Source organism: Hydra viridissima, unplaced genomic scaffold (assembly GCF_058129835.1).
Source record: "Hydra viridissima isolate aposymbiotic clone 2 unplaced genomic scaffold, HvirCarnegie_v1 scaffold_11, whole genome shotgun sequence".
Classification (NCBI taxonomy): Eukaryota; Metazoa; Cnidaria; class Hydrozoa; order Anthoathecata; family Hydridae; genus Hydra; species Hydra viridissima.
In genome coordinates, this window is record NW_028324310.1 from 13,270,001 (window position 1) to 13,294,938 (window position 24,938).

Here is a 24,938-nt window from a genome sequence, read left to right on the forward strand (position 1 = left end):
TCCACTAAAAAGCTTCTCTATATATGCCGGAGTCGTAGTCTTCCATATAATCTTGGGAAATCCTTCTAATAAAAGACTTGCTTTCATCTCACACATCATAATGGTGAACGCATCCATCAGCTCTTCCGCTTGGCTCATATTAATATTTTTTATTATGTGAAGTCCAAAGTTGATAAGCAATACACTGTCGTTATTTCTCATTGAGGGTTTTAAAATGACATCTTTAATGTAACCAAGAAACTCATTTTGGTTAAAAACTTTATCATCAAACTGGGGAGAGTTTGGATCGCCATGATTATTTTGCAAAGGGTACGTCCATGTATAAGTCAGTTCGCAAATAAAATCTGAACAAAGCTGAGTTGAACTCATTTGACTGGAAAATCGCACAGTTAACGAGTCCCCTAAAACCAAAAAGTCGGTTTCATTACTGCATTTCGTTGGGATTTTAAAAGAAGATGCTTGAGAACAAGTTTTTGTTTCAAAAAATGATCAGTATCTGCTGTTACTGTTATGTATTTATTTTCTATCCAATAACCGTGCGCTTGGTTAACGACGCAAAACGGTTGAAAGTGCCAACTCTGCAATTGTTCAAAAACACCTTTAGGTTGTAATGTCGGTTTTTTAACTTCAAAGTGAAATATTCTAAACTCCAAAATATAATCATATTCTCTACTGAAATACCTCTCATCTTGTCTCCTTCCTTGATAATCTCCTAAACATAGGTTTAAAAGAAGTATTGATAAGAGAATGGTTTGCCTACATTATTCATAAATCAATATTAGTTTCTTGTGTAAAGTGGGAAGAGAAATACGATGCAGATCCTGTTTTGCTTGAAAACGATTTTTTTCATTTGCTTTTAACATTGGTATACTTGTTTATATCCTTTTACTACTTAACAATGTTATTTAAAAAGTAGTTTCTGTTTTTATTTCATTTTTTTTTTTATTTATCGTTAGCTCAATGTTTTAACTTTTTATATGCATTGTAAGGAATTCAAGCAGTGCTATTAGAAACTCGTTAAAACTCCGGGAAAAAAAATCGACGATGAAAAAAGTTTTTAACCAGTGATATTTGTAAGTATGTTACTTACAAATATCTTTGGTTTAAACTTTTTAAAGGTTAAAAACATTTTTAGAGATTTTTCTTGGCAATATCTAATGGCTTTTCGTGGATGATGATATAAATGATATATGAGTATAACGGTATATGAGATAAATGAGGAAATTTGTAAAATAAAATGTTTTTTTATAGAAAAAAAGGTTATCTAATTTTTCTTTGGGGCAAAAAATTAACAATAACCTCTGCTTTTGAGTCTCAATTCATTAAATGGCTTTTGCAATTAATTTTTATCTTTTTAAAAAAAATCTTATGGGATTGAGACACTTTAAGGGCGATGAAACGATTTTCAGTGGGACGAAAATGAGAAAGAATTTTTATAAGAATGATTCTGTTTCAGTTTCTCTGATGTACAAAACTTTATTCGTCGTAAGATGATATATCATCCAATCCATGCTGGTACCGTCATTTTTTCAATACGTTTAATTAACCGAATTACTTCATCTTAGAGTAATGAAATGATTGCCCGTTTGTAAACGAGGGCAATCATCAGAAAAGTAGAGTAAAAACTGCTTGGAGACTTGTTAACTTTTGTTACTAACAATATATCTCAGACGTTTATCCTCATCTGTATAGAGCCCCCATTCCCCGTAAATATGTCACTGTTTTTATGAAGAAATAAGTTGCTTAACTCGCTCATTTATATGTTTGACATGGACAAAGACTATGGACGTGAAAGGGTTTATAACTAATTTATTGACATCAAGAAGCAACATTACTTTTCAATTACTTGCTTGTCAAAATGGGATTTAAGCTTGCAAAGTTTCTAAGGAAGTTTCTTAAGAGTCAAATTTCGAGGAGGTTACAAAAGAAGCGAGGAATACAAGTTATCGTCATTGAGAATATAAGGCTGGGCACACAGGTGGTATGGAAATTTACAGTTTAGTGCAAGAAATTAAGGACTACAAGAGTAAAGAAGACAAAGTAAGAAATAGTTTTTTATTCTAATTTAAAGTTGATGACTTCTTAATGACGATTACGCCATCAAAAAGGACAAATGTTTTTATTATCATTATTAAGAAACTTCTCTAAGAAAGCTTATAGCAAAAAACACTCAAGTGAGCTAATTTCAAAATTAGCTCACTTGTGTGTTTTTTGCTACAAGCTTTCTACAAATCAAAGATTTGAAAATACCAGAAATGATGTAAAAGGAATACGCGTAAGCAAAGAGGTCAAGGATGGAAATCACTTGGCTGTCACACAATCTCAGTCATTTCCCTGATGGACGAATATTTCTAAGAAACTAAATGGTTTAGTAGGACGTTTTAACCATTCTGCAAAAGCAACAAGTGTCTTAAAAGAAATTGCATTTAAACAAAATTGTATTCGTACAACTCCTGTTTAGCGTGTGGTGACAAGATGGAACTTAAGTTTAAGCAATTACAATCAGTTTGGATGTATTATTATAAGTTGACGGAAATCTGGGGATTTGAAGGAGATTGTTTGACGCACACACGTATTCATAAAATATTGAATAGCTTTTATGAAGTAGAATTTTAATTGGTTAGGAGAGGTTTTTTTAACGAGCTTCTGGTTGAAGTACAATTTAACCAAAACTTATTCTGTTAAATTAGTTTCACAATGCTGTACTGTAAATAATACTGTACTGTAAATCTAAAAAAGCTAAAAAATTCCAGGCTTAATACGAGTGATTTGATCTATCAGAGAAAAAAGTAATAACAAAACAATGTTGACATGTAAGGCTTAATATACTGTGATTCACCAAGGTCTTGCAGACTCAAGACGCTGGGTTACTAAGGCGTCCACTACTTTTATAATTTGGTAAGAGTTAGTTCAAGACTGAGTAATGCTAGTTTAGCCGAGTGTTAATGAAAAGTTACCCGATTTTAGTGCATGTGCTGAGACAATATGAAAAGAGTTTCTTTTTGTCGCACATAAAATATATATGCGTGTTTCTTTTTTAAAATATTGAAAAAAAATGAAATTTTAAAGTTTAATCCGTTCAAATACAAAACTAACAGCAGTGCACAAACGTTGAAATACAAAATATGAAAATGTTATAAATCTTGAGGCGTCTGCTACAATTAAAAATTAGCAAGCTTATTAAGAAACATACAAACTTATTTACCTTTTTTGAACCAATCCTTTGGAGGGTCCTTTAATCCGTTGAAGTTGCTAAACTCAAGCATGATGCTCATTGTATAGTTACCTTCCGTCGGCAGCCAAAATTCACTACTATAAACACCACTGTTATCATCAATTAAAGGTACGTGAAAAGATACTGGCCCTATTACTTTTACCCACCAAAAGTCTCCTCCAACCCTTTTTACTCTGTTGCAAAAATTAACTGTATGGATAAACACATAGCTTTTCCAACCCGGTGGGTTCAGTGCAATGTTGAAAACTGTTTTTTGAAATTGGTTTCTTTTCTTGGACAAAAAGCTTCTGAATTATTAAGGGATGCTTTTTTGTATTTCAAATAAGTGGGAAAACTTGCATTTGAGTGAAACATGTATAAAGTCAAAAGCATACAAATAAAAAGTGTAGCAATAATCAGTAATATCGTTGTTGGTAAACTTTTAGAACACCAAACCATCTTGAAAACCAGTAAGTTAAATGTCTTGTTGAACCATACCGATTTACTTGATTATTAATTTTTGTTACCCCACCTCTTAATCAAACTTATTGAAAGGTTTTCGATCTTTTGTTCACAACAAAGCTCCATTTTACTAAGTATAAAAAAGGCAATAGCAGCAGCAGCAAAAACAACAACAAAAACAACAACAATAACAACAAAAACAACATCAACAACAACAACAATAACAAAAACAACAAAGATAAACAAGAAAAAAATAATCCTGACACGTTTAATTAACCAACCAGAAGTTATGTTTCTTTTAATGTTAAGGCTATCATTAATATGTTGTAAAGGTTTTCCTTTTTTAAATGTTTTATCTGTTAAAAGGCTAGTTGTGTGAGGGGTATAGTCTTATGAAGTGTTAATAGAGGTTAAGGAGATATGAGTTCGAGAGTTAAATAGAAGGAATATGGAGGTTGGGATTAAGCTTGAGGATCTGAGGACTGTTTGGTTAAGAAAGGGAAGGGTTAATTGTTAAATGGTTAGGATTGTGTATTTCATGCTCAGTAAATTCTATTATACAATAATTCTCAATAAAATCTTTAAATGTGTAATGATTGGCACTCTTTTATTCATAACGTTAATGAAATTACAAATAATATTTTCTTACTCTCCATGTGGTATCTAATACTGTATGTAAAAAAATGTATAATGTATAGTATCTATCTATATATTATAAGTATAGTATGTACATTATATATTATATCTATAATATATGAGTGATATGTACAATCGTTTTTATCAATTATTCCTCTTTTACTCTATTTCTTTAAACGAATCTTTCTGCTTTTTATTTACTCGAAACGGTAAAACTTCCGTTTAGTTTTCTTTAATCATAATTTTTTGTGACTTATGTTCAACTTTTTGCATTTTTATATTCATTAAAAAATTCTTCTTATTTTCTTTTTCGTTCACCTACAACAAAAAACTTCTATTCCATCCAAAACTCTTCATCCACAAAAAAACTGTTCAAACTTTATTTTTTGTGCTGTTGTAATTTTCTTCTATTGGTTGTTTTAGGTTGCTATAGCTACTCATCTTTTATTTACACGGCAGGTTAATTAATTCTCCGCGTAGTTTTCTATTATTGGTTGTTTTTAGTTTATTACTTACTCATCTTTTATTTACGTACCAGGTTAAATAAGTCTTCTTGCGTGCGTCTATTCCTAATCACTGTTTTAAATTTTTCTTCCTTACGCTTAATCTTATCATTAATTTACATGACAGGTTGAATAAGTGTCTGTGCGTACGTCTTTTCCCAATCATTGTTTTAAACTTAATTCTACCTCTCACAATAAGTAGGTTAGCATTAAGAATTTGCAATTAAGTTTATTATTTCCGATTTACTTTTTTGAACTTTTTTATTTGATCTAAAGAGTGAAGCCATTTATAACGTACAGCTCTTTTTCGGTATATTTTTTTTGCGACTCGCGAAAAAGCTTTCCAAACTCTTTGTCTATGGTTATCATTTTTATGCACTATAATATTCTAAGAAGTAAGCTTTCATCACAGGCCATCGGTACAAATGTAACTACACGTTCCACGGATAATTTCAAAAATTTCATATACACTTTTATGGAATTGTTTGGAAAACAATCGCAATATAATGATTGGTGTGTCTTGGGTGAATATTTTTATTTCATTCGACATCAAAATACAGACGGTCTCAATTATCCGATAAAAAATATTGCAAAATTCAAATATATTCTCTGATGGAAAATAGGTTTAAAAGATATTTCCCACAATTCATTATTGGCATATTCACAAACTGCTTCATTAGTTTGTTTCATTCTCACTTAATAAAACTTGTTCGCCTTTTTTTCCTCCACAAAAATTTTAACAGAATAAAAATGTATGAATAAATTAACTTTCATGTTATTTGTCGTGTTATTTTTTTGTTTTATTTTTTATGTTATTTTTCCTGGTATAAATTTTGTAACATTCTCTTGTCACATGATTTTAATATTTCTAATTTTTTATTTGAAAAACCAAGCTGTTTTACATAAATAAAAATGTTTAGTTTCATTACGGGTCTCAGTGGCACGAAATTTAAATCTGCATCTCCTTCATTTATAACACTTAGCCTTGTGAATGTCTAACTCAATTCTGAGTTGCCTAACATTTTCAAAACGAAATTAGAACAGTAAGCTTAAAAGTGAGTGGTTAAGCCCAACTTTAACTCAAACTTCAAATTTGCTTATAAGCAACTAAATGCCTTCTTCACTTATACATCACGGCAGAAAAAAAGTCCTAATTTGTCTGATTGTCATAGAAATAAACGTGAAACGTCAGATTGTTATGACTGTTTAGGAAGATGTTCGAAAGACCTGATCGATATACCTATTATAACATGGTTAAAAAAAATCTTGAAATTTTGTACCCCTTAGAATTTTAGACTTCTAAAAAGAAAAATTCCAGATCTTTAGGGAAGTGTCCATTTGAAGACCAAACTGACAGGAAATGGTCATAAACGCATCATCATAAAAACTGAAACATTGTCTTGGAAAAATCTTCTGGGTGTTGTGAAGCATATTTTGTGGAGAACTCCAAAGTTTTTTTGCAGATGCAGAGAAGTGGCCATTTTCAATCAACATTTAACTGAACAATACTACGAAAGTTCAAAAGCTTGAGTGTTGAAAATTGCTCAAAAATGTCGACTTTCTAAATTAACACTTAAAAGCAAATTTAGTTCTTCGGCAAACGGAAAAGTTTGTTTTAGATTAAAACTAAAAGCTAAGTAGTTTGAAAAAGCCAATTAATTTAAAACATTTTACCTTGCTGTTCAAAACTGTAGTATAGCCCATGTTTCTTGTGCTGCTTCAACATATCAAAGATTTGATTGACCAACAAAAATCACAACTAAGCCTTTTCAGTCAAAAAACCGTAGAAGCGGTCTATCTATACATTATTTCATTAATAAATTTTAGAATTTTCTGATTTTTGTAGTAAGCAGCTAAAGTTCTTTCAGAAACATTTTTAGTGCTGATTTTAATCTTTAGGAGGGGATTTTAACCTTCAGGAGGGGATTTTAACATTCAAGAGGGGATTTTAACCTTCGGCACGGGTTTAGACAAATAGTTTGATGGTTTACTTATAAGTTTTATTTTCTCACAACGTAAATGTTGCAGTTTTTAGAAACTCAATAAGTTGTGTCTGGATCACCATAATTTCTTTATGATTTCATTGAAACTTGTTAATCCAAAACCTACATACATACATACCTACATACATACATACATACATACATACATACATACATACATACATACATACATACATACATACATACATACATACATACATACATACATACATACATACATACATACATACATACATACATACATACATACATACATACATACATACATACATACACACACACATACATACATACATACATACATACATACATACATACATACATACATACATACATACATACATACATACATACATACATACATACATACATACATACATACATACATACATACATACATACATACATACATACATACATACATACATACATACATACATACATACATACATACATACATACATACATACATACATACATACATACATACATACATACATACATACATACATACATACATACATACATATACTTGAAGTGATATGAGTAATAATTACACTTTCTCGTATTAAAATTTTACAACCTTATGTCTCAAAAATAAATGCACGTTTTCTATTTTGTTTTAACTTTTTAATAAGGTGTCTTTTTTCTGCACTACAATTCAGAAACGATCTGATAAATTTGTGAAATAAATTTATGCGATTATTTGATATATTTCATTAAAGTAACACTAAAATTTATCTTACCATTTATTAATATCAATATTAAATAAATAAACAAACAGCTAACATAAATACATTAATAAAACACAACAGATATGTTATTTAAACGAAATTATTTTTATGTTCAAAAAATTCGGGACTTCCCTAAAGTAGCTTGAATAGTGTTACCAATGTTTTTTACCATTTCTTTATTCGATGATTGATTACTATTATAACTAACTTTATTAATTACTATTATAACTAGCTTTATTAATTTACATTTGAATTTAAATAAAATTATTATTACAGATAGTTAGTTTAGGCAACTTGAAGGAAATTGCCCGTGTCTTTTGTTACATCCCAAATTCCTCATAACACCGTTTTTTTTTTGTTTTTTTTTTCATCGAATCTGTTTATAAGCTCGGCATTTTTCTTATCTTGTATTTCTCTTATCTAAACGCTTTAAACATCTTGAAATTTCTTTTTTATATTTTGATTGCTTCAACTTAGACTAATCTTAAAGACTCTTTTTTTTTGAGTCAACTTAAATGTCTTGCAGAATGGCAATGAGCATAGGCGCCGAGTCCATGGGGGCAACAGGGGGAGTGGCCCTCCTGGAAATTTATACTAATAATATATTATCCCGGATTATTACGGGGGTGAATAGATACTCTCGCCCTCATAATAATCCGTGATAAAATATTATTAGTATAAATTTCCAGGAGAAGGGGGGGGCACTGTCCCTGTTGCCCCTGTGGACTCGGCGCCTATGGCAATAAGTATGATTTTATATATATATAGCGTGACGTCTTTTCACTAATTTAAAGAACAACAATAAAAATTGGTTCATAATTTCTATTTTTAAAAAAAATATCTTTTTTTTTTTAATCTTATATATTTCGTATAAATTTTCGTATTTTCTTATATTTCGTTTAAATACATTTAATTCTGAGAATATCATTTTATCTGAAATAGAAAAATATCTAACTTTCATGATATTTTTACATGCTGATAAATGTCTGAAACTCTTTAAACGTATTTTTTTTTTTTTTTTTTTTTATCAGAAAATTATTGTATTCAAAACGGTGGGTTTGGATAAATATTTCTTATGGGAATTAACCTTTTCCCGAGTTTTGAATAAAATGATAATTCGATCCGATAATTATCCGATTCGGAATAAAACTAAGAAACAACGCAGGTGTTTATTTTCATTAAGGAAAACTTCAACTCGATTGAGATCGATCTGCTTCTTTTTTTTTCTATAAAAATTTCTTGGAAAGAATATATCGAACTATAATTGGAATAATGACAAACAAGCATGTGGTTAGTCAATGCTGTTTTTTTTCCTTATTCTTTTCCTTTCCAAATTACCTCAGGTTATGAGAACTCTGAAAAAGTATTAATGTAGCAGATGGTGAACTTAAAAAATATTTTTTGTTTTCAATGTTTTTTTTAAAATATGCAAGGGTGTATAAAATTACGCATTCATTCTTTTATTGAAATATTAAAATTGACATTACATAGTATGTACTATTATTTATACTAATAAATAAAACAAGTTGCATACTAAAATTTGAAGTATACAATATGTACACGAATAGTTATGCACACCATGTTATTACATTTGTTATGATATATAATTTTTAGAATATATTCTTACTCCTTTTTAAAAGAGAAATTTTGTTGACAAAATTCTGTTTAAGTTTAGATTTGAGAAAAATGAAAATGTTACATATGATATTTTTATTTGCTGCAATTTTCAACACAGCATATTCAAGAACATTTTATGGTAAGTTCCAAGTATTATTGATAATGGAATGAGCATTTAGTTTGTTTGGTTGAATTACTAAACCTTATAAGTTTTCTTCAGTTCATCACCTGATCCAGCATTACATTTTGCATGATTAAATGGCTTTTTATTTCTTAATTTTCTTGAATTCTGTATTCTCTTGGTGCTCAGTATTTTACTTCAAAATTGTAGGATTGTTAACCATAATTACAAAAAATGTTTTTTTTTTTGTTTTGTTTTGTTTTTGTTTTAATTTGGTATATTTTTATTTTATTTTACAAGCTTCTTTTTTTTTATTAAATGGTATGAAAACTTTATGAACTTTTTTAAAATTTAAATCAAAATCCCTCTTATGTAGAATTTAATTCTTATTGTGGATTCTTAGTATTGAACAAGATCTATAAATCATAGCTTATTAGGTTAGAAAAAGCGAACTTTTTAAATTTGTTTATAGTTGACTTGTTACTTTAAGTAAAATTTTTTTTCCTAATTATACTCAAAAGACCTACCAAAAAGTCTTATATGATAAATTATCCTTTTATCTAAGCATTTTAGCATGAAACAATGTCATTTTATCTAATCAATAAAATAATTGCTGCTTTAAGTACTTATAGGATAACTGATATAAGAGGGTTGAAGACCTTTAGAGCTAGATTTGCATGATCACATTTAAGATTTAAGTAGAACTGCTAGGTTCTTTTTTTTTTTTTAAGATATGAATGTGGTCTAGGTAAAGCTAATGCTCTAAATTTTATATGCATGTCCTTGTGTTGAAGACCTTCAGACATTTAAAAGGGTGATCTGCATGACTGCACAAAGGCCTACAGTCATAAAAAACATGGATAGACAAACAGAAAGCTTTGTTTTTTAGTCATGTTACATGTTGTACTAGAGAATTAATATTTCAATTTAATATAGAATTTTTCTCAAAATATTGTTACAATAAAAAAATTTTTTGTTAGATAATGAAGGTTAAATCTATGCTTGGTTGATGTCTCTAGGTCAAGGTATTGCATTAGCAGGTTCACAACTTTCTTCTGCAAATGGTTGCAGCTGCGAAAGGAATAAATGTGTATGTTGTGTAGTTATGGATGTACCAAAGATACATCTTAATGAAACAGGTTTGATGTTTACTCTGTATGAATTTTTTTTGATATATTAATTTACAATTTTGAATTTTATACATTGTTTCTTTTATTAATATACTTTTTCAAATTTAAAGTCATGGTAAATTTGAACTTTCTTAGTAATAGTGCAATATTTGCAATTTAACATATAGGCATGTTTGGTGTTTCAAAAAAAAGCCATCAAGACTTTATTTTTATTAATTTATTCTTTAATCCAGAGCTATATTTAAAGAATTTTTTTTTTAACATTCTTGTATTTTAGGGTGTGTTGCTATCAAATATTTAGATGAAGAAACTGTGAGTTTTCTAAATTTATTTTACAAATACCTTTTGTTGAACTTTTTATGTATTAAATTTTATAAAACTAGCTATATATTTATGTTTAAAAAAATTGTTTACTTCTTTTAGGGTGTTGACATGGATTTTACATTAAACAATGTGGTAATAATTGAAGAAAAAGTTTCTTGTAAGCTTGTTTTTCAGAGTTTTTAGATAATATAATACTGAATTTTGTGCTAAAGATAGAACATATTTAAATTTTTTTGTTTATATACTTTAAGTACGTAATCCTCCTCCTCTATGTGAAGAATTGCCTCACCTTGGTGAATATGCTAGTCTCTGTGTGCAACTGTATAATGTTTCATGGATTCAGAAATATGGTGGGTGTGTTAAAGTTGAAGCCAAGCTAATGCATGTGACACTAAAGGAAATGGAACTGGGCTGCTTTTACTTTCATGAAAAGCCAAATCCAACTGTGGTTTCTCAAATATATAACTTGTTCCATAACTTCATGAGTGTAACCAAAAGGGTTTACAAAGAAGAGAATCGAGTTATAAAGCCGTTAATTTTATAAACATAAAGAACTAAATTTGAATCTATAGTTGTTGTTTTTTTATATGGTTTGTTTTATATAACTTTATTTCTCACATGTGAAAGTGAAAAATGTTTTTATTGGTAATTATTTGTCTGTTACATTTAGCAGAGGGTAAAAGTATTCTGTTTTCTTTAATTGCTATTGTGATTTTTTGAAATCTTTCGAGCATCTTTCCGAAATAGCTTGCATTGTAAAGTCATTATTTTTCATTCAGTTTTTCAATTTTTTTTTCCTTTTACTCTTTATTTTTAAAATTGTATGTCAAAATTTTATTTAGAAATTTAAATAAAGATATTCTAACAAACGTTCATCAATGGTTTAATCAGAAAGGTCAGAAGTTGTCTGCTATTCAATTATTCAGACTAAAAACGGAAAATGTTTAAAATGATTTTTAGTTAGGTCTTAACAAAAATGTTTATATTAGAATATCATCGGCAGGCTGGCCAGTTTCGACAAGATTATTATCTGCAAGTTGGTCAGATCCGATAGATTGACAGGATTTCAAGGTAAGCATGGGAATTTCGGCCTTCGAAATCGACGAAATTAAACGAAATTCGTGTTTCAATTTCGTATCGAAATTTATATTGAATTTCGAAAGACGAAATTTTTAAACATTACAAATTCACGAATTTCGAAATTAAAACTTATGTTTAATTTCGTGTCAATTTCGTTACTTTCAATGACCCAAAATTATACGAAATTTTTTCGCGAAATTAAACAATCCAAAAAATCGAAATTTCGTTCTCAATTTCGATCCGAAATTGAAACATGAGTTTCGTTTAATTTCGTCGATTTCGAAGGCCGAAATTCCCATGCTTATTTCAAGGCTTGACGGCAAGTCAATAAAAACACAGAGTTTCCAGCAAATACAACTTTGTTTTATTGAAATAGTCTGAGAAATTTTTTTTTTTTTTTTTTGTATTTATTTAAATCTGCAAGAACTTTGCAGCAGTCTAATATTACCGTAATTTTTTAACTAAAGACGAATTAGAAAAATAAAGATACCCAAAGGCAGAGTTGTTACGGCATAATATGTCTGGCAGATCTGTCGACATATTTTTAGACATATTTTACATAGACATAAAATATGTCAGAATTATTTTTCTGTCCTCTTACTTTGACATAACTTTATGTCTGAAACATTTTCTGCCGACATAAAATATGTCCGAAATATTTTTCTGTCCACTTACTTTGACATAACTTTATGTCTGAAACATTTTCTGCCGACATAAAATATGTCAGAATTATTTTTCTGTCCTCTTACTTTGACATAACTTTATGTCTGAAACATTTTCTGCCGACATAAAATATGTCCGAAATATTTTTCTGTCCACTTACTTTGACATAACTTTATGTCTGAAACATTTTCTGCCGACATAAAATATGTCAGAATTATTTTTCTGTCCTCTTTGACATAACTTTATGTCTGAAACATTTTCTGCCAACATAAAATATGTCCGAAATATTTTTCTGCCTACCAACTATGACATAATTTTATGTCTAAAACATTTTCTGCCGACATAAAATATGTCAGAGACATTTTTCTGTCCACTTACTTTGACATAATTTTATGTCTGAGACATTTTCTGCCGACATAAAATATGTCAGAAACATTTTTCTGTCCACTTACTTTGACATAATTTTATGTCTAAAACATTTTCTGCCGACATAAAATATGTCCAAAATATTTTTCTGCCTACCAACTATGACATAATTTTATGTCTAAAACATTTTCTGCCGACATAAAATATGTCAGAGACATTTTTCTGTCCACTTACTTTGACATAATTTTATGTCAGAGACATTTTCTGCCGACATAAATTATGTCAGAAACATTTTTCTGTCCACTTACTTTGACATAATTTTATGTCAGAGACATTTTCTGCCGACATAAATTATGTCAGAAACATTTTTCTGTCCACTTACTTTGACATAATTTTATGTCAGAGACATTTTCTGCCGACATAAATTATGTCAGAAACATTTTTCTGTCCACTTACTTTGACATAATTTTAGGCCTGAGACCTTTTCCGCCCGACAAATTATGTCAGAAATATTTTCTATCCACATATTTTAACATAATTTTATGTCTGAGACATTTGCTGTTTCTTATTTTAGAAGAAAAAATCGTACAACTTTATTGCTCATTTTAGATTAATTTGACGAGTAAAACAAAAGTTTCGATTTCCCCTTGTTAGAATGTAAAAACTTAGTCTCAAACTTAGTTTTTATTATTGAATGTGGTTTTTATTATATGGCGTCCTGTGCCGCACTAGAAATTATGTTAAGTAGAAAGGAAAGTAGAACTTTTAAAGGGTCGAACCATTTACAGCATAAATTCTACGATCTAATCGTCTGCAACATAATAAAAATAGAAAATAATTCTTTGTCAGAATATTTATATCCGTTCCATGATAGGTCGAATAATTTATGGTCGAAGCAAACCTTATTAAAAATATAGTTTTTCACCAGCGCGGCGTTTCAGGTTAAAATAGATTAACCACAGGACGAACGACAATTTAAAGCAGCGGTTAGAATACAATTTTAGCCGTAAGAAAATATCTGGCCAACGTTTATCTTTTAATTTAATCGAACCGTCAGAATCGTTTTTTGAAGAGTAGTGATCTTAACCGAAAATTTACTTCAAATAAAACAAATATCAATGATAATGTTTGGTTGTTAAAATTTTTTTTTTTCTCTTACACTTTTTCTAAAGAGAAAACATCCCTTTTCAGATTGTAAATGATACAACGCAAGCCATTAAAATGGCAATTAAATGCCTTAGAATCAAATATTTGTCTGCTCTCCTCAACAATCCACATGGCATTACAGGTTGCTAATATTTGGAAAATTGGCTTTTTTTTTTTATCCAGTTGTATTTTGTGGCCTTTTACCTTTATTTTGGCATTTTGACACAGAAAAATTTAAGTTCTTGAAAAAGTATTTGTTTTGGAAAAAAAGATGAAATCAATTTTTGCTCCTCAAGAATTTTTAAGGATAATAAAAAACAACTTTTGACTTCCGATCCGAAGATTAACTAGTTGATTTCATTGATAAAATTTGTTCAAAATAAAGTGACAGAATCGTTTTGAAACAGCCGCGATATGAAAAAGGGAATTATTATGGCATTTTACATTCACGATTTTGGCATTTCACATGTAAAAAATGTTGGCAACACTGAATTTAATTGTCAATTAAAACGACTAAAATATGACGACTTGGAATGCTCGCTTCTACGTTTGAGACATTAAAACGATTTTCCTAGCCGCATTAAAAAACGATTATTAATCTAATTATTCATTTTTCGCGGTTTAAACGATTGTCCTGTGGTATAAATAGATCTTGGAATAACTATTTTCTTGTCACTGTTTTTGTTTTCCTTAAGATTTAAAGACAAATATGGAGAATAATTTATTGCACAAACAAGTGAAAAGTCAATTTGAAATTAGTAAAGAAGGAGGAAAGTGTAAAATGTGCAAAAAATTTTACAAAGGCAAGTTATGTAACCTCAAAGATCACCTTCTTCGAAAACACAAAGAAAAAGCTGGCGAAATTGACTTAGTTGAAACTACTTCGGCTACAAGGAATCGAAATAACGATGAGATTCAATTAATTAAACGAATCAAGCTGGATGTTGATGTAAATCAATTAATTAGAGAAATGATTAAGTTAATGATGAACCGTAACTTGTCTTTCGCGTCAGCTGATGAAATCGGACAATTGTCTTTAGTGAAAAATGCACTCAAAGAATTCAAAATTGTTATAAATCGTCACAGCATGAAACGCTACATTCAACTTGCGTATGAAAATATTTTTTCGCTCATAAGAGAAGAAACTGAAAATGTTCTTGTCTCGTTGATGTTTGATAGTGCGTCGCGATATGGAAGAAACGTGTTTGGAGTTAGCTGTAGATATGTGAAGGACGGGCAAATAGCTGACAGAACCTTAGGCATACTTACTCAAGAAAGTCGACAGTTTGGCGAAATTTTAGCTGCTCAGTTAGAAAATGTAATTGGAAAAATTGGAAAATGTGCTAATGATATCTACGCAACTTGCACAGATCAAGGAAAAAACATGACGAAGGCTTCAAAAATTCTTCAAAATGCACAAGTTCAAATGAAAGTGATCCTTGAAATTTATGGTGACGAATTTATAGATTTCGAAGACGAGGAAATTGATATTGGCGCTTTAGAGAATGAAGAAGGGAATTATAGTGAAGCCCAAACTGTTTGTGTTGAAAAATCAGTTGGATCGTTCTGTTCAGCCATGTTTTGTGGCGCACATGTGTGTCAGCTAGCTGCTAAGGACGTAACATCAATGTTTGAAGATGCATTAAATAACATCAGAAAAGTTGCTATCGAATCCAAGAAAGTAGCATATATTCAAACATTTAAAAATCTAAAAAAACCTCGTGTAGACATTGAACCACGCTGGGATTCCACGTTTTTGATGATAGAAGATTTCCATACCAACGCAGAAGCATATCAAAGGCTAAGACACGACCAATTAAAATTAAACGATGCTTCATGGAGTTTAATAGATGAATATTTCGATGCATTTTTACCAATACATTCGGCTATGATGGATTTTCAATCCGCAAAATTATCAATTAGTGAGTTCTACGTTCGATGGATTCAAATGAAAATAGGAATTGAAGACGTTCCAGCAGGTGATTTGGGATTAAAAATGCTACTGACCAACGCAATCAATACACGAGAACAAGTTTTTTTTAAATGTGAAGCATTTATTGCTGCTTTAGTTATGGATCCTAGATTTTGCTTTACATCGGGTCATCAACTGTTTAATACAGAAATGTTGAATAGAGGAATTATACAGCTAATCAAAATTCATCAAAAACTTTGTACTCAACGAGAACAATCAAGTTTTTCATCAACAGAAGAATCCATACAATTAAATGCGTCATATTCCTCAAATACTTCTGAAGAGATGATTCCTATGAACTCAGAAGAAATTTATGCTGAAAAAGTACGCCGTTTCATTGAATATACTGGAGGAGGAACCAGACAAGATATTGCTAATGCAGCTTTAGAGTCAGATCAAGATATTCGTCAATTAATTTTAAAATGGACTCTTAATGAACCGCGAGTGTCATTAGACGTTGAATTCAACATTCTTGCGTACTGGAAGAAAAACCAGAAAACAAAATGGAATCGGCTTTATGAAATCTCGCAAGTAGTTTACGGTGCAGCGTTCTCCAGCGTAAAAGTTGAACGTGATTTCTCTGGATTCGCTTTGGTTTATAGCCATCTACGTACTCGCATTTCAAATGATTTCTTAGACTCCATCATGGTGGTAAAAAATAATCTAGATTTGATTGATAAAATAAAATTTGTTTAAAAAACTAAACGTTTCACATTTTCTATTAGTCAATTTTTTATGGCGCCCCAGTGCAAGAATCGAGTTCTGAAAACCTTTTTAGAGTCGAAACAAAAAAAAAAATTTTTTATAACGTAATAAAGTTCTTTTAGATTTTGTGTTAGCAAAGTACTTGACAAAATTCTAGCACAAAAAGTCAAAGTTAATTTTGAGAATAGATTAAACGGCCGTGATATAAAAATCTACAACTGAATTGCATTTGGGTCAAAAGACTCCAGCATCAAGAGTTTTTTTAATGCGGCTAGGAAATTCGTTTTAATGTCTCAAACGTGGAAGCGAGCATTCCAAGTCGTCATATTTTAGTCGTTTTAATTGACAATTAAATTCAGTGTTGCCAACATTTTTTACATGTGAAATGCCAAAATCGTGAATGTAAAATGCCATAATAATGCCCTTTTTCATATCGCGGCTGTTTCAAAACGATTCTGTCACTTTATTTTGAACAAATTTCATCAATGAAATCAACTAGTTAATCTTCGGATCGGAAGTCAAAAGTTGTTTTTTATTATCCTTAAAAATTCTTGAGGAGCAAAAATTGATTTCATCTTTTTTTCCAAAACAAATACTTTTTCAAGAACTTAAATTTTTCTGTGTGAAAATGCCAAAATAAAGGTAAATGGCCATAAAGTACCATTGGATAAAAAAAAAATGCCAATTTTCCAAATATTAGCAACCTATAATGCCATGTGGTTTGATTGAGGAGAGCAGACACATAAATATTTGATTCTAAGGCATTTAATTGCCATTTAATTTGTTTGAGTTGTATCATTTACAATCTGAAAAGGGATATTTTCTCTTTAAAAAACGTGTAAGAGAAAAAAAAATTTTAACAACCAAACATTATCATTGATATTTGTTTTATTTGGAATAAATTTTCGGTTAAGATCACTACTCTTCAAAAAACGATTCTGACGGTTCGGTTAAATTAAAAGATAAATTTTGGCCAGAATTTATGCTGTAAATGGTTCGATCCTTTACAAGTTCTACTTTTCTTTCTACTTAACATAATTTCTAATGTGGCACAGGACGCCATATAATAAAAACCACATTCAGTAATAAAAACTAAGTTTGAGACTAAGTTTTTACATTCTAATAAGGGGAAATCGAGACTTTTGTTTTACTCGTTAAATTAATCTGAAATGAGCAATAAAGTTGTACGATTTTTTCTTCTAAAATAAGAAACAGCAAATGTCTCAGACATGAAATTATGTCAAAATATGTGGATAGAAAATATTTCTGACATAATTTATGTCGGCAGAAAATGTCTCAGATATAAAGTTATGTCAAAATATGTGGACAGAAAAATGTTTCTGACATATTTTATGTCGGCAGAAAATGTCTCAGATATAAAGTTATGTCAAAATATGTGGACAGAAAAATGTTTCTGACATAATTTATGTCGACAGAAAATGTCTCAGATATAAAGTTATGTCAAAATATGTGGACAGAAAAATGTTTCTGACATAATTTATGTCGACAGAAAATGTCTCAGACATAAAATTATGTCAAAGTAAGTTCGCAGAAAAATATTTCTGACATATTTTATGTCGGCAGAAAATGTTTTAGACATAAAATTATGTCAAAGTTGGTAGGCAGAAAAATATTTCGGATATATTTTATGTCGGCAGAAAATGTTTTAGACATAAAATTATGTCAAAGTTGGTAGGCAGAAAAATATTTCGGATATATTTTATGTCGGCAGAAAATGTTTTAGACATAAAATTATGTCAAAGTTGGTAGGCAGAAAAATATTTCGGATATATTTTATGTCGGCAGAAAATGTTTTAGACATAAAATTATGTCAAAGTTGGTAGGCAGAATAATATTTCGGACATATTTTATGTCGGCAGAAAATTTGTCTTGGACATATTGGACAGATAACAACTCTGCCCAAAGGCATAGTGATCTTGCCGGTGGAGGGAGGGCGTGAAATAGGTAGTTCGATTACCTGGAATAAATCTATAATGCCTAAACCAAGAATGCCATGAATGTGCGCGCGTCTAAAATAAAAATTTTACTTGATTAAGGCCGTATTATACTATTACTAGTCTGCTGTATTTTAACACATGTTTAAGTATGTATGTGAAATAAGGCTATTTCTCAGAAATTTTAGCTGGAGAAGATCACTACTCTCCTTAAAAAAGAGAAAGTAAAGTTATAGAAACTTAAGTTGTCGAATTAAGTTTAGGAAAGCTCCTTGCAAACGTTTTCAGAAAGAAACCGTGAAGAATTCAATCATTATGGCCTAATATATTTTTATTCTTTACCTATTATTCAAGTAACTAGCTTAGAGTTTCAACTGAAGAGTTATGAAATTATCTTTTTTATTTAATGGCTCAATGATTTATCAACTAACATATTTAAATGTTTGAATTGCAGATTTGATCTGGCGACTTGGATTTAAAAAAAAACAAAAAAACATTGACGACGTTGCAGAACAGTTTTTGTTCCGCATATTTGCGTATTATAAAGATAACGTATCACGTGGCAAGTTTCTAAACCAATCGGAAACTCTTTCGTACTAAACAAAGATTGCAGTTTATGTACACAACTTCCTTTTCCAATTTGGCATAAATTGTCGAAGGCTTTTTTTAATTTAAATTTAAAATAACACTATAGAAAGCCAACAGATCTATATTTTATAAACAACAATTATGGCTCCGAAGCAAAGAATGCGAGTTGCTAACGAGAAGCACAGTCAAAATGTTACAATGCGAGGCAATGTTCCTAAAACCATGGTATGTAGTTGACGTTTTTTTTTCTAGTCTAAATCAAAGTAGTGCATGATTATTATTAAATCCAGTTTAAAAATGGTCGTTGCTACATCAAAGAATTTTGTGTTTAAACTAAAAGTAAATTGAATTTAACAACTGCTCACAGATTATAATTTTATTCCTAAATTTTTTCAGTTTGTATATAATTTAATCCGGTTATTTTTAGCGGACATACATAAATAATCTTTTTTACTGACCTTGTCAAACCTTTTCTTTACTGCAAGTCACATAAATGTAAAAGATGTTAGTCAGACAAATGGATTGTTAAATTTAATGTTAAAAGTAATGCTAAATGTAATTAAACTTAAATTTAATCATTGACAGGTAAATGTCAAATAGATATTTCATAAATGGTATATAATGGCTGGTTGTTATTAATTGCCATGTCAGACCATTCTTAATTTTTTAAGATTGTAAGAGTACTTCTTTGTTTTTTAATAGAGGCTAGTAGCATTAATTTCAAAACAGTTTTAGTTTGTTTTTGTTTTTTTTTAAAAAAAAAAACAACCTAATTAAATATAAATATTTGACGTTTGAGATTAATTTATGACTATTATTTATTAGATTTGAAATAAGACTAATGATTTTAAAGCACTTCACTAGCATAAATTAAACTCCTGTTAACCCAGTTCTGCCAATTTAGCTGAAAATGACAATTTTCAATATCCATCCTTCCCCTCCTCCTTCCATCTTCATTTTGCACTTAAAGTTATGTTTTTAGAGATAACCATGAGTTTATTTATATTTTTTTTATTTTATAAAGTGTGATAACTCTGATATTTATGATTGTAAAAGTTTTCTTTTTTTTTTTTTGCTAGAACCCAAAGGATGAAAAGTATGCTGTTGGGCCTTATCTGTTAGGTCTCTTTCTTTTTGTTGTTTGTGGCTCCGGTATGTAAAAATGTTTTCTGTACTTTTAAAAATTTTCCAACAAACCTTGGTCACTGATTTCTCATATATTTATATTATTTCTATAAATTTCAGGCTTTCAAGGTATCAGTTTAATATTTCTTTTCTTTTATTATTTTTTAGCTGTTTTTCAAATCATTCAAAGTATTCGATATGGTCTTTAAAGAAACTGTAAAAGTCAATATTTATATGTTTTATTTTCTTCAATTTTAATTTATGAACTTTAAATTTGTAATTTAAATTGACTCTTTCATAGTTGAATTATTTGACGGAAAGTAATTAGTTTGCTTTAAAGTTTTCCTCTGATTTTGAAGCAGCAGTGAATTTTTTAACTTTTGCATGCATTCTTAATTTATAAGGTGTATATTTATATGCTTTTAATTTGTAAGGTCTGTTTTTATGCCTGAAAGATATAAGTGTGGAAGTTTGGTGTTCAAAGTATTTTTTTAATTTTTTTTTTTTTTTTTTGTACTTTTAGGGAAGTTTGGGATTTAAAAAGAGTGTAAATAAAGTTTAAGTTAAAGTAAACTTTAAGATATATCAAGTAAACAATGATTATGTGGGGGGGGGGGGGGAGCGTTTTAGGGTTGTTTAGGAGTTTCTTTTCCTCTTCGAGCTTTTCATGATGTTTTTTTACTTTTTCACTTAATTGGTAGTACAGCTTACATGATAGTTTATACCTTTTTTTACAGATGTTGCAATTATTGATTTAAGATTCTTTATTCTTCTTTGTACACATTGGACATGTGTGTTTATCATTTTTCATCGTTGTTGAATGAACATTTATTAATTTTAAATTCTCACGAAAATCTACATATTGACTTCATTGTTATCACAAAACTTCATGTAACCAAAAATAAAATAAAATCTTTTTTTCTCAAACTAGGACTAAGGTTGTTCGCTACGAAACTGAGAAAACCAATTTTTTGTTTATTGCACATTCATTTTCATCAATCGCTCGTTGAAAAACGTTCACTATAACTTTAAAATTATACAGGCTAAACTATAGCTAATTAGTAATTTATATTAACTTTTGACGCTTCTAAAAATTGGATGAGAAAGAGTGTTTACTTAAATTTCATCGTAAATTTAATTTGTCAGGCTTATGCGAAAAACCCGAATTTTTGCTGAGAAAACTTGTAAAGAGTGATCCGAGAAACTCAAAAAATTTTCTATTCATTACCCCCGTGTTATATTTTTACTCTAATGGCTCCTATTCTAACTTCCGTTTAAAAAATCTGTGGCTATCAAAATTCTTAATAAATTGAACTTAGATTTATTAAAATTTTATTTTATAATTGATTTTTTTTTTTTTTTTAATTTTTTTGGATGTCATTTCACCAGATAAATTCTTAATATAATCTTATAGATGTCTAAAGTAATAAATGATCATTTCAATATTAAACAAAACTAATAAATTAATACTGAAGGGGTTATTATCACGTTAAAAATCAAAAGTTTGCATCACACATATTTTTATATAAGTTACGATATTATGACAATGACAAAAAAATATTTTGATAAACTCCGAGTAATTCCAATAGCGTTTTTCGTAAGTTTAATTCGTATTGACTTGACTTGAAAATTCATCTAAATTTTCCGGAGTTATTCATTTTAATAATACTAATATTATTACGGCTAACACATTGTCAAAATATAGTAGATAAATATGTTTATAAAAGTAAATTATCTTGAGCTCAATAACTCTATGTAAAAATCTTTCATCTTTAAAATGTTAAGCCCAGTAATTAAGATGATAAGTAATTAAGACCTATTGAAAACAAATTGTAACATCACTAAACGGCTAACGCTAAAATAAAATACCTAGGTAGTATGCAATAAATGGTGCTCGTAAGCAGTCTGATAAACTAAAATAGTTTGATTTTGCAATTTAAAGGTTTGCCGCACTAATAGCGAATTTAAATTAACGTTTGATAACTGCAAAAAATGCGAAAGCGAGTACCGTAAAGTGCCTAACTTTGCACAACCGTTGGTAACTTTGCAAAACAATATGTCAAAGATGCTTTACTCTCTTGCAAATAAAAATTTGAACTACAAATGAAAATCACTTTAGAACCCAACGGTTTGTTTCAGTGTAAATACGAAGCTCATGTAAAATAGTTTTATAAACGCGATTTCTCGCAACACGAGTCGTTTTGTGTAAACATAAAAGTAGTATACAAAAATTGTCTCACAACTTTTATCTGTACAGCAGATCAGATTTTAACTCAAAAGTGAATAAACTGCTTAAAGTGTTAATTATTATCGATTAAAAGCAAAAGTTTATAGTTAAACAATCTTGTAAATAAAGTACGTTTTGGCAGAACTTGGGGTGAGCTTTGCACAATGTACAAAGTTCACCTTAAATATCGTTGGTCATCCAAAAGCAAAACTTTCTAAAACTTCATGCAAATATTTTATATAAGTAGTTATTTCATACTTTTTTATAGCTTTAAATAATTTCTTGGGTAATTCAAAGTCAAATTAAGTTATTAGTAATGTTTTTTCCAGATGTCAAGTCATTACAAAAAGGAGCTTAAGACCAGAAAATACAAAAAATATACAGAGGAAAATCTAGCTAAATGTCTTGAAGATGTAAAATCTAAAAAGCTGACACAAGAGCAAGCTGCTACAAAATATGGTGTTAGTCAAAGAACGATTTTTTCCAAATTAGAGGAGACTGCCTTTCTCAAATGTACCATTCAATTAAATCAATATGGATTTCCTATTGGAAATGAAGACTTACGTCATATTATATACAATTATATTCATAGTTCTGTAGAAAAGTAAAAGAATATAAAGTCTTTCCTGGGCCTGATTTAATCAACTCATTTTATAAAGACATCCAGAGCTAACAAATAAATTTGGGCCAAACATTAAAAAATCACAAGCAGATGTTAATGAAGAAATTCTAAAAGAACATATTCAACTTCTTACCAAATCATACTAGATGTACCACCTTTTGTTGTTTATAAGGCTACTAATCTGTGGTCAAATTGGTGTGTATGAGGTCCTAAAGGAGCCAGATACTTTAGTACTAAAAGTGGATGGTTTTATTGAGTAGCTTTTGAAGAGTGGTTTTTTTCTATAGCTTTACCTTCTTTGAAAAAGAAGTTAGGAGTTAAAGTTCTGTTAGACAATAACCTATCCTTTCACATCTCTCCAAAAGTAATTGAAGCCTGTGAAGAAAACAAAATAAAATTTGTGTCTACCACCTAATACTATACATAACTCAACCCCAAGATGTAGTTTTCTCTAAACCTTTGAAAACAGCTTGGTGTAAAATTATCACAGAGTATAAAGATTCACCTGTTGGCTGCACAAAGACATCTCTTGACAAACAACATTTCGCAGAACTTTTAAATAAGTTAATATCTGTTGTAGATCCAAATCAGGCTAGTAATTTACAATCAGGTTTCAGAAAGTGCTGTGTCTATCCAGTCAATCTTAATGAACTTCTTACAAAATTTAGAGAAAGAGAATCTGATAGTATAGAAGTTCTAAAAGATGGCTCTAAGGTTTTCTTACAAGAAAAATTTAAATCTTTGAAATCTGTAGGAACAAATAAACGAAGAAAGAAACTTTCTGTACCAGTAGGTAAAAGTGTAAACATTGAAGATCTAGAAAAGTTTAATGAAGGTTGTGATATTGCCTCAAAGAAAATTGCAAAGAGGAAAAAATAAGCAAAACTAGGAAACTTTTCAAAGTGTCAGAATCAGGCTTTCAATAGGACTTTTGAACTGTGTTTTGTTAATTTTGATTTTTTTATTTAAAAAAGGGAAATCTTTTTGCTTAAGTTTACCAAGATACAAAGGACCTTTTTTGTGTTTTTGTGTTTTTAATGAGGTTGTGTTCAGTTTTCTTTTATCATAGCATGTTATATTCTTTATTAAGCATAATAATGCTAGAATTAATCTTTTGTTTTTTTTGTTAAACTACCCTTTGAATTATTTTTCCTTCAGAAAGTATGAAAAAAAGAGGTCACTTTGCACCAATCCCATACATATCATAAGCCTATCCTAAATGTTTTTAATGTTGTGCAAAGTTACCCAGACCCCTGGTTAACTTTGCACATTTTTTAAACAATCTTGAAAAACTACTTCTTAATTTGTAAAAATAAATTTAACAATGAAAATAGAATTTAGAAATCCTAAATAAATGATTTGCTAGTTTACATTAATAAAATAAGAAGTTTAAAGCAGATTTTTATAAATGAAAATTACAAATAAGTCAAAATTTCCTGCAAAGTAAGACACTTTTACGGTATGTCGCAGGTGCGTACTAGGTTAAAATAGGACCTGTCTGATTCTAATGCATGTCTAAACATTCCCATCCAGAATTACTATTTTTAAAAGAAATTTACGAAAAAAAAAATATCATGCAATAGTTGTTAAAATATAAAACATTTAGTTTTTACGATGGGTATGAAGGATTTTATTATATCTTGAAAACGAAGAGTATCTTTAAAAATAAAACAAAGGATTTTTATGCACAAATATTTTAATAGCGCTAAGTCTGGTGCGCTTCGATAATTATTAGTGTTCACTTG

The 24,938-nt window shown here is 29.4% G+C and overlaps 3 protein-coding genes and 2 pseudogenes across 5 annotated transcripts in view; 4 read left to right on the forward strand and 1 right to left on the reverse strand.

Annotated features, from left to right (window-relative positions):
• The window catches only part of LOC149882285 (uncharacterized), a 5,640-nt pseudogene extending 456 nt beyond the window's left edge, over positions 1-5,184 (reverse strand). The window contains exons 1-3 of the transcript XR_016444772.1: positions 5,114-5,184; positions 3,206-3,522; positions 1-712 (exon numbers count right to left, since the gene is read on the reverse strand). The exon at positions 1-712 is cut by the window's left edge and continues 39 nt beyond it. The product of XR_016444772.1 is annotated as an uncharacterized LOC149882285 (transcript). The remainder of the gene's footprint in view (positions 713-3,205; positions 3,523-5,113) is intronic.
• A 3,484-nt stretch (positions 5,185-8,668) lies between these two features.
• Positions 8,669-11,504, forward strand: LOC145191777 (uncharacterized). 2 transcript variants are annotated; one of them, XM_090066678.1, is made up of 6 exons: positions 8,669-8,842; positions 9,228-9,308; positions 10,310-10,429; positions 10,698-10,732; positions 10,844-10,901; positions 10,996-11,504. In XM_090066678.1, exons 2-6 carry the CDS (start codon positions 9,239-9,241, stop codon positions 11,286-11,288), a joined length of 576 nt encoding a protein of 191 aa, XP_089922804.1. In that variant the 5' UTR covers positions 8,669-8,842; positions 9,228-9,238; the 3' UTR covers positions 11,289-11,504. The 2 variants fall into 2 exon arrangements, with proteins under 2 accessions (XP_089922804.1, XP_089922805.1); XM_090066679.1 differs by lacking the exon at positions 8,669-8,842 and having other exon boundaries at positions 9,222-9,308; positions 10,271-10,429.
• Positions 11,505-15,125: 3,621 nt separating this feature from the next.
• On the forward strand, positions 15,126-16,752 carry LOC149882286 (uncharacterized). Its single transcript, XM_090067158.1, has one exon. The coding sequence runs from the start codon at positions 15,168-15,170 to the stop codon at positions 16,665-16,667; it is 1,500 nt and encodes a 499-aa protein (XP_089923284.1). The 5' UTR covers positions 15,126-15,167; the 3' UTR covers positions 16,668-16,752.
• Positions 16,753-19,225: 2,473 nt separating this feature from the next.
• Positions 19,226-20,827, forward strand: LOC145191254 (stress-associated endoplasmic reticulum protein 2-like). Its single transcript, XM_080068306.2, has 3 exons — positions 19,226-19,444; positions 20,299-20,371; positions 20,513-20,827. Exons 1-3 carry the CDS (start codon positions 19,361-19,363, stop codon positions 20,551-20,553), a joined length of 198 nt encoding a protein of 65 aa, XP_079924432.1. The 5' UTR covers positions 19,226-19,360; the 3' UTR covers positions 20,554-20,827.
• Positions 20,828-22,900: 2,073 nt separating this feature from the next.
• On the forward strand, positions 22,901-24,072 carry LOC149882287 (uncharacterized; annotated as a pseudogene).
• The last annotated feature ends 866 nt before the right edge of the window (positions 24,073-24,938 follow it).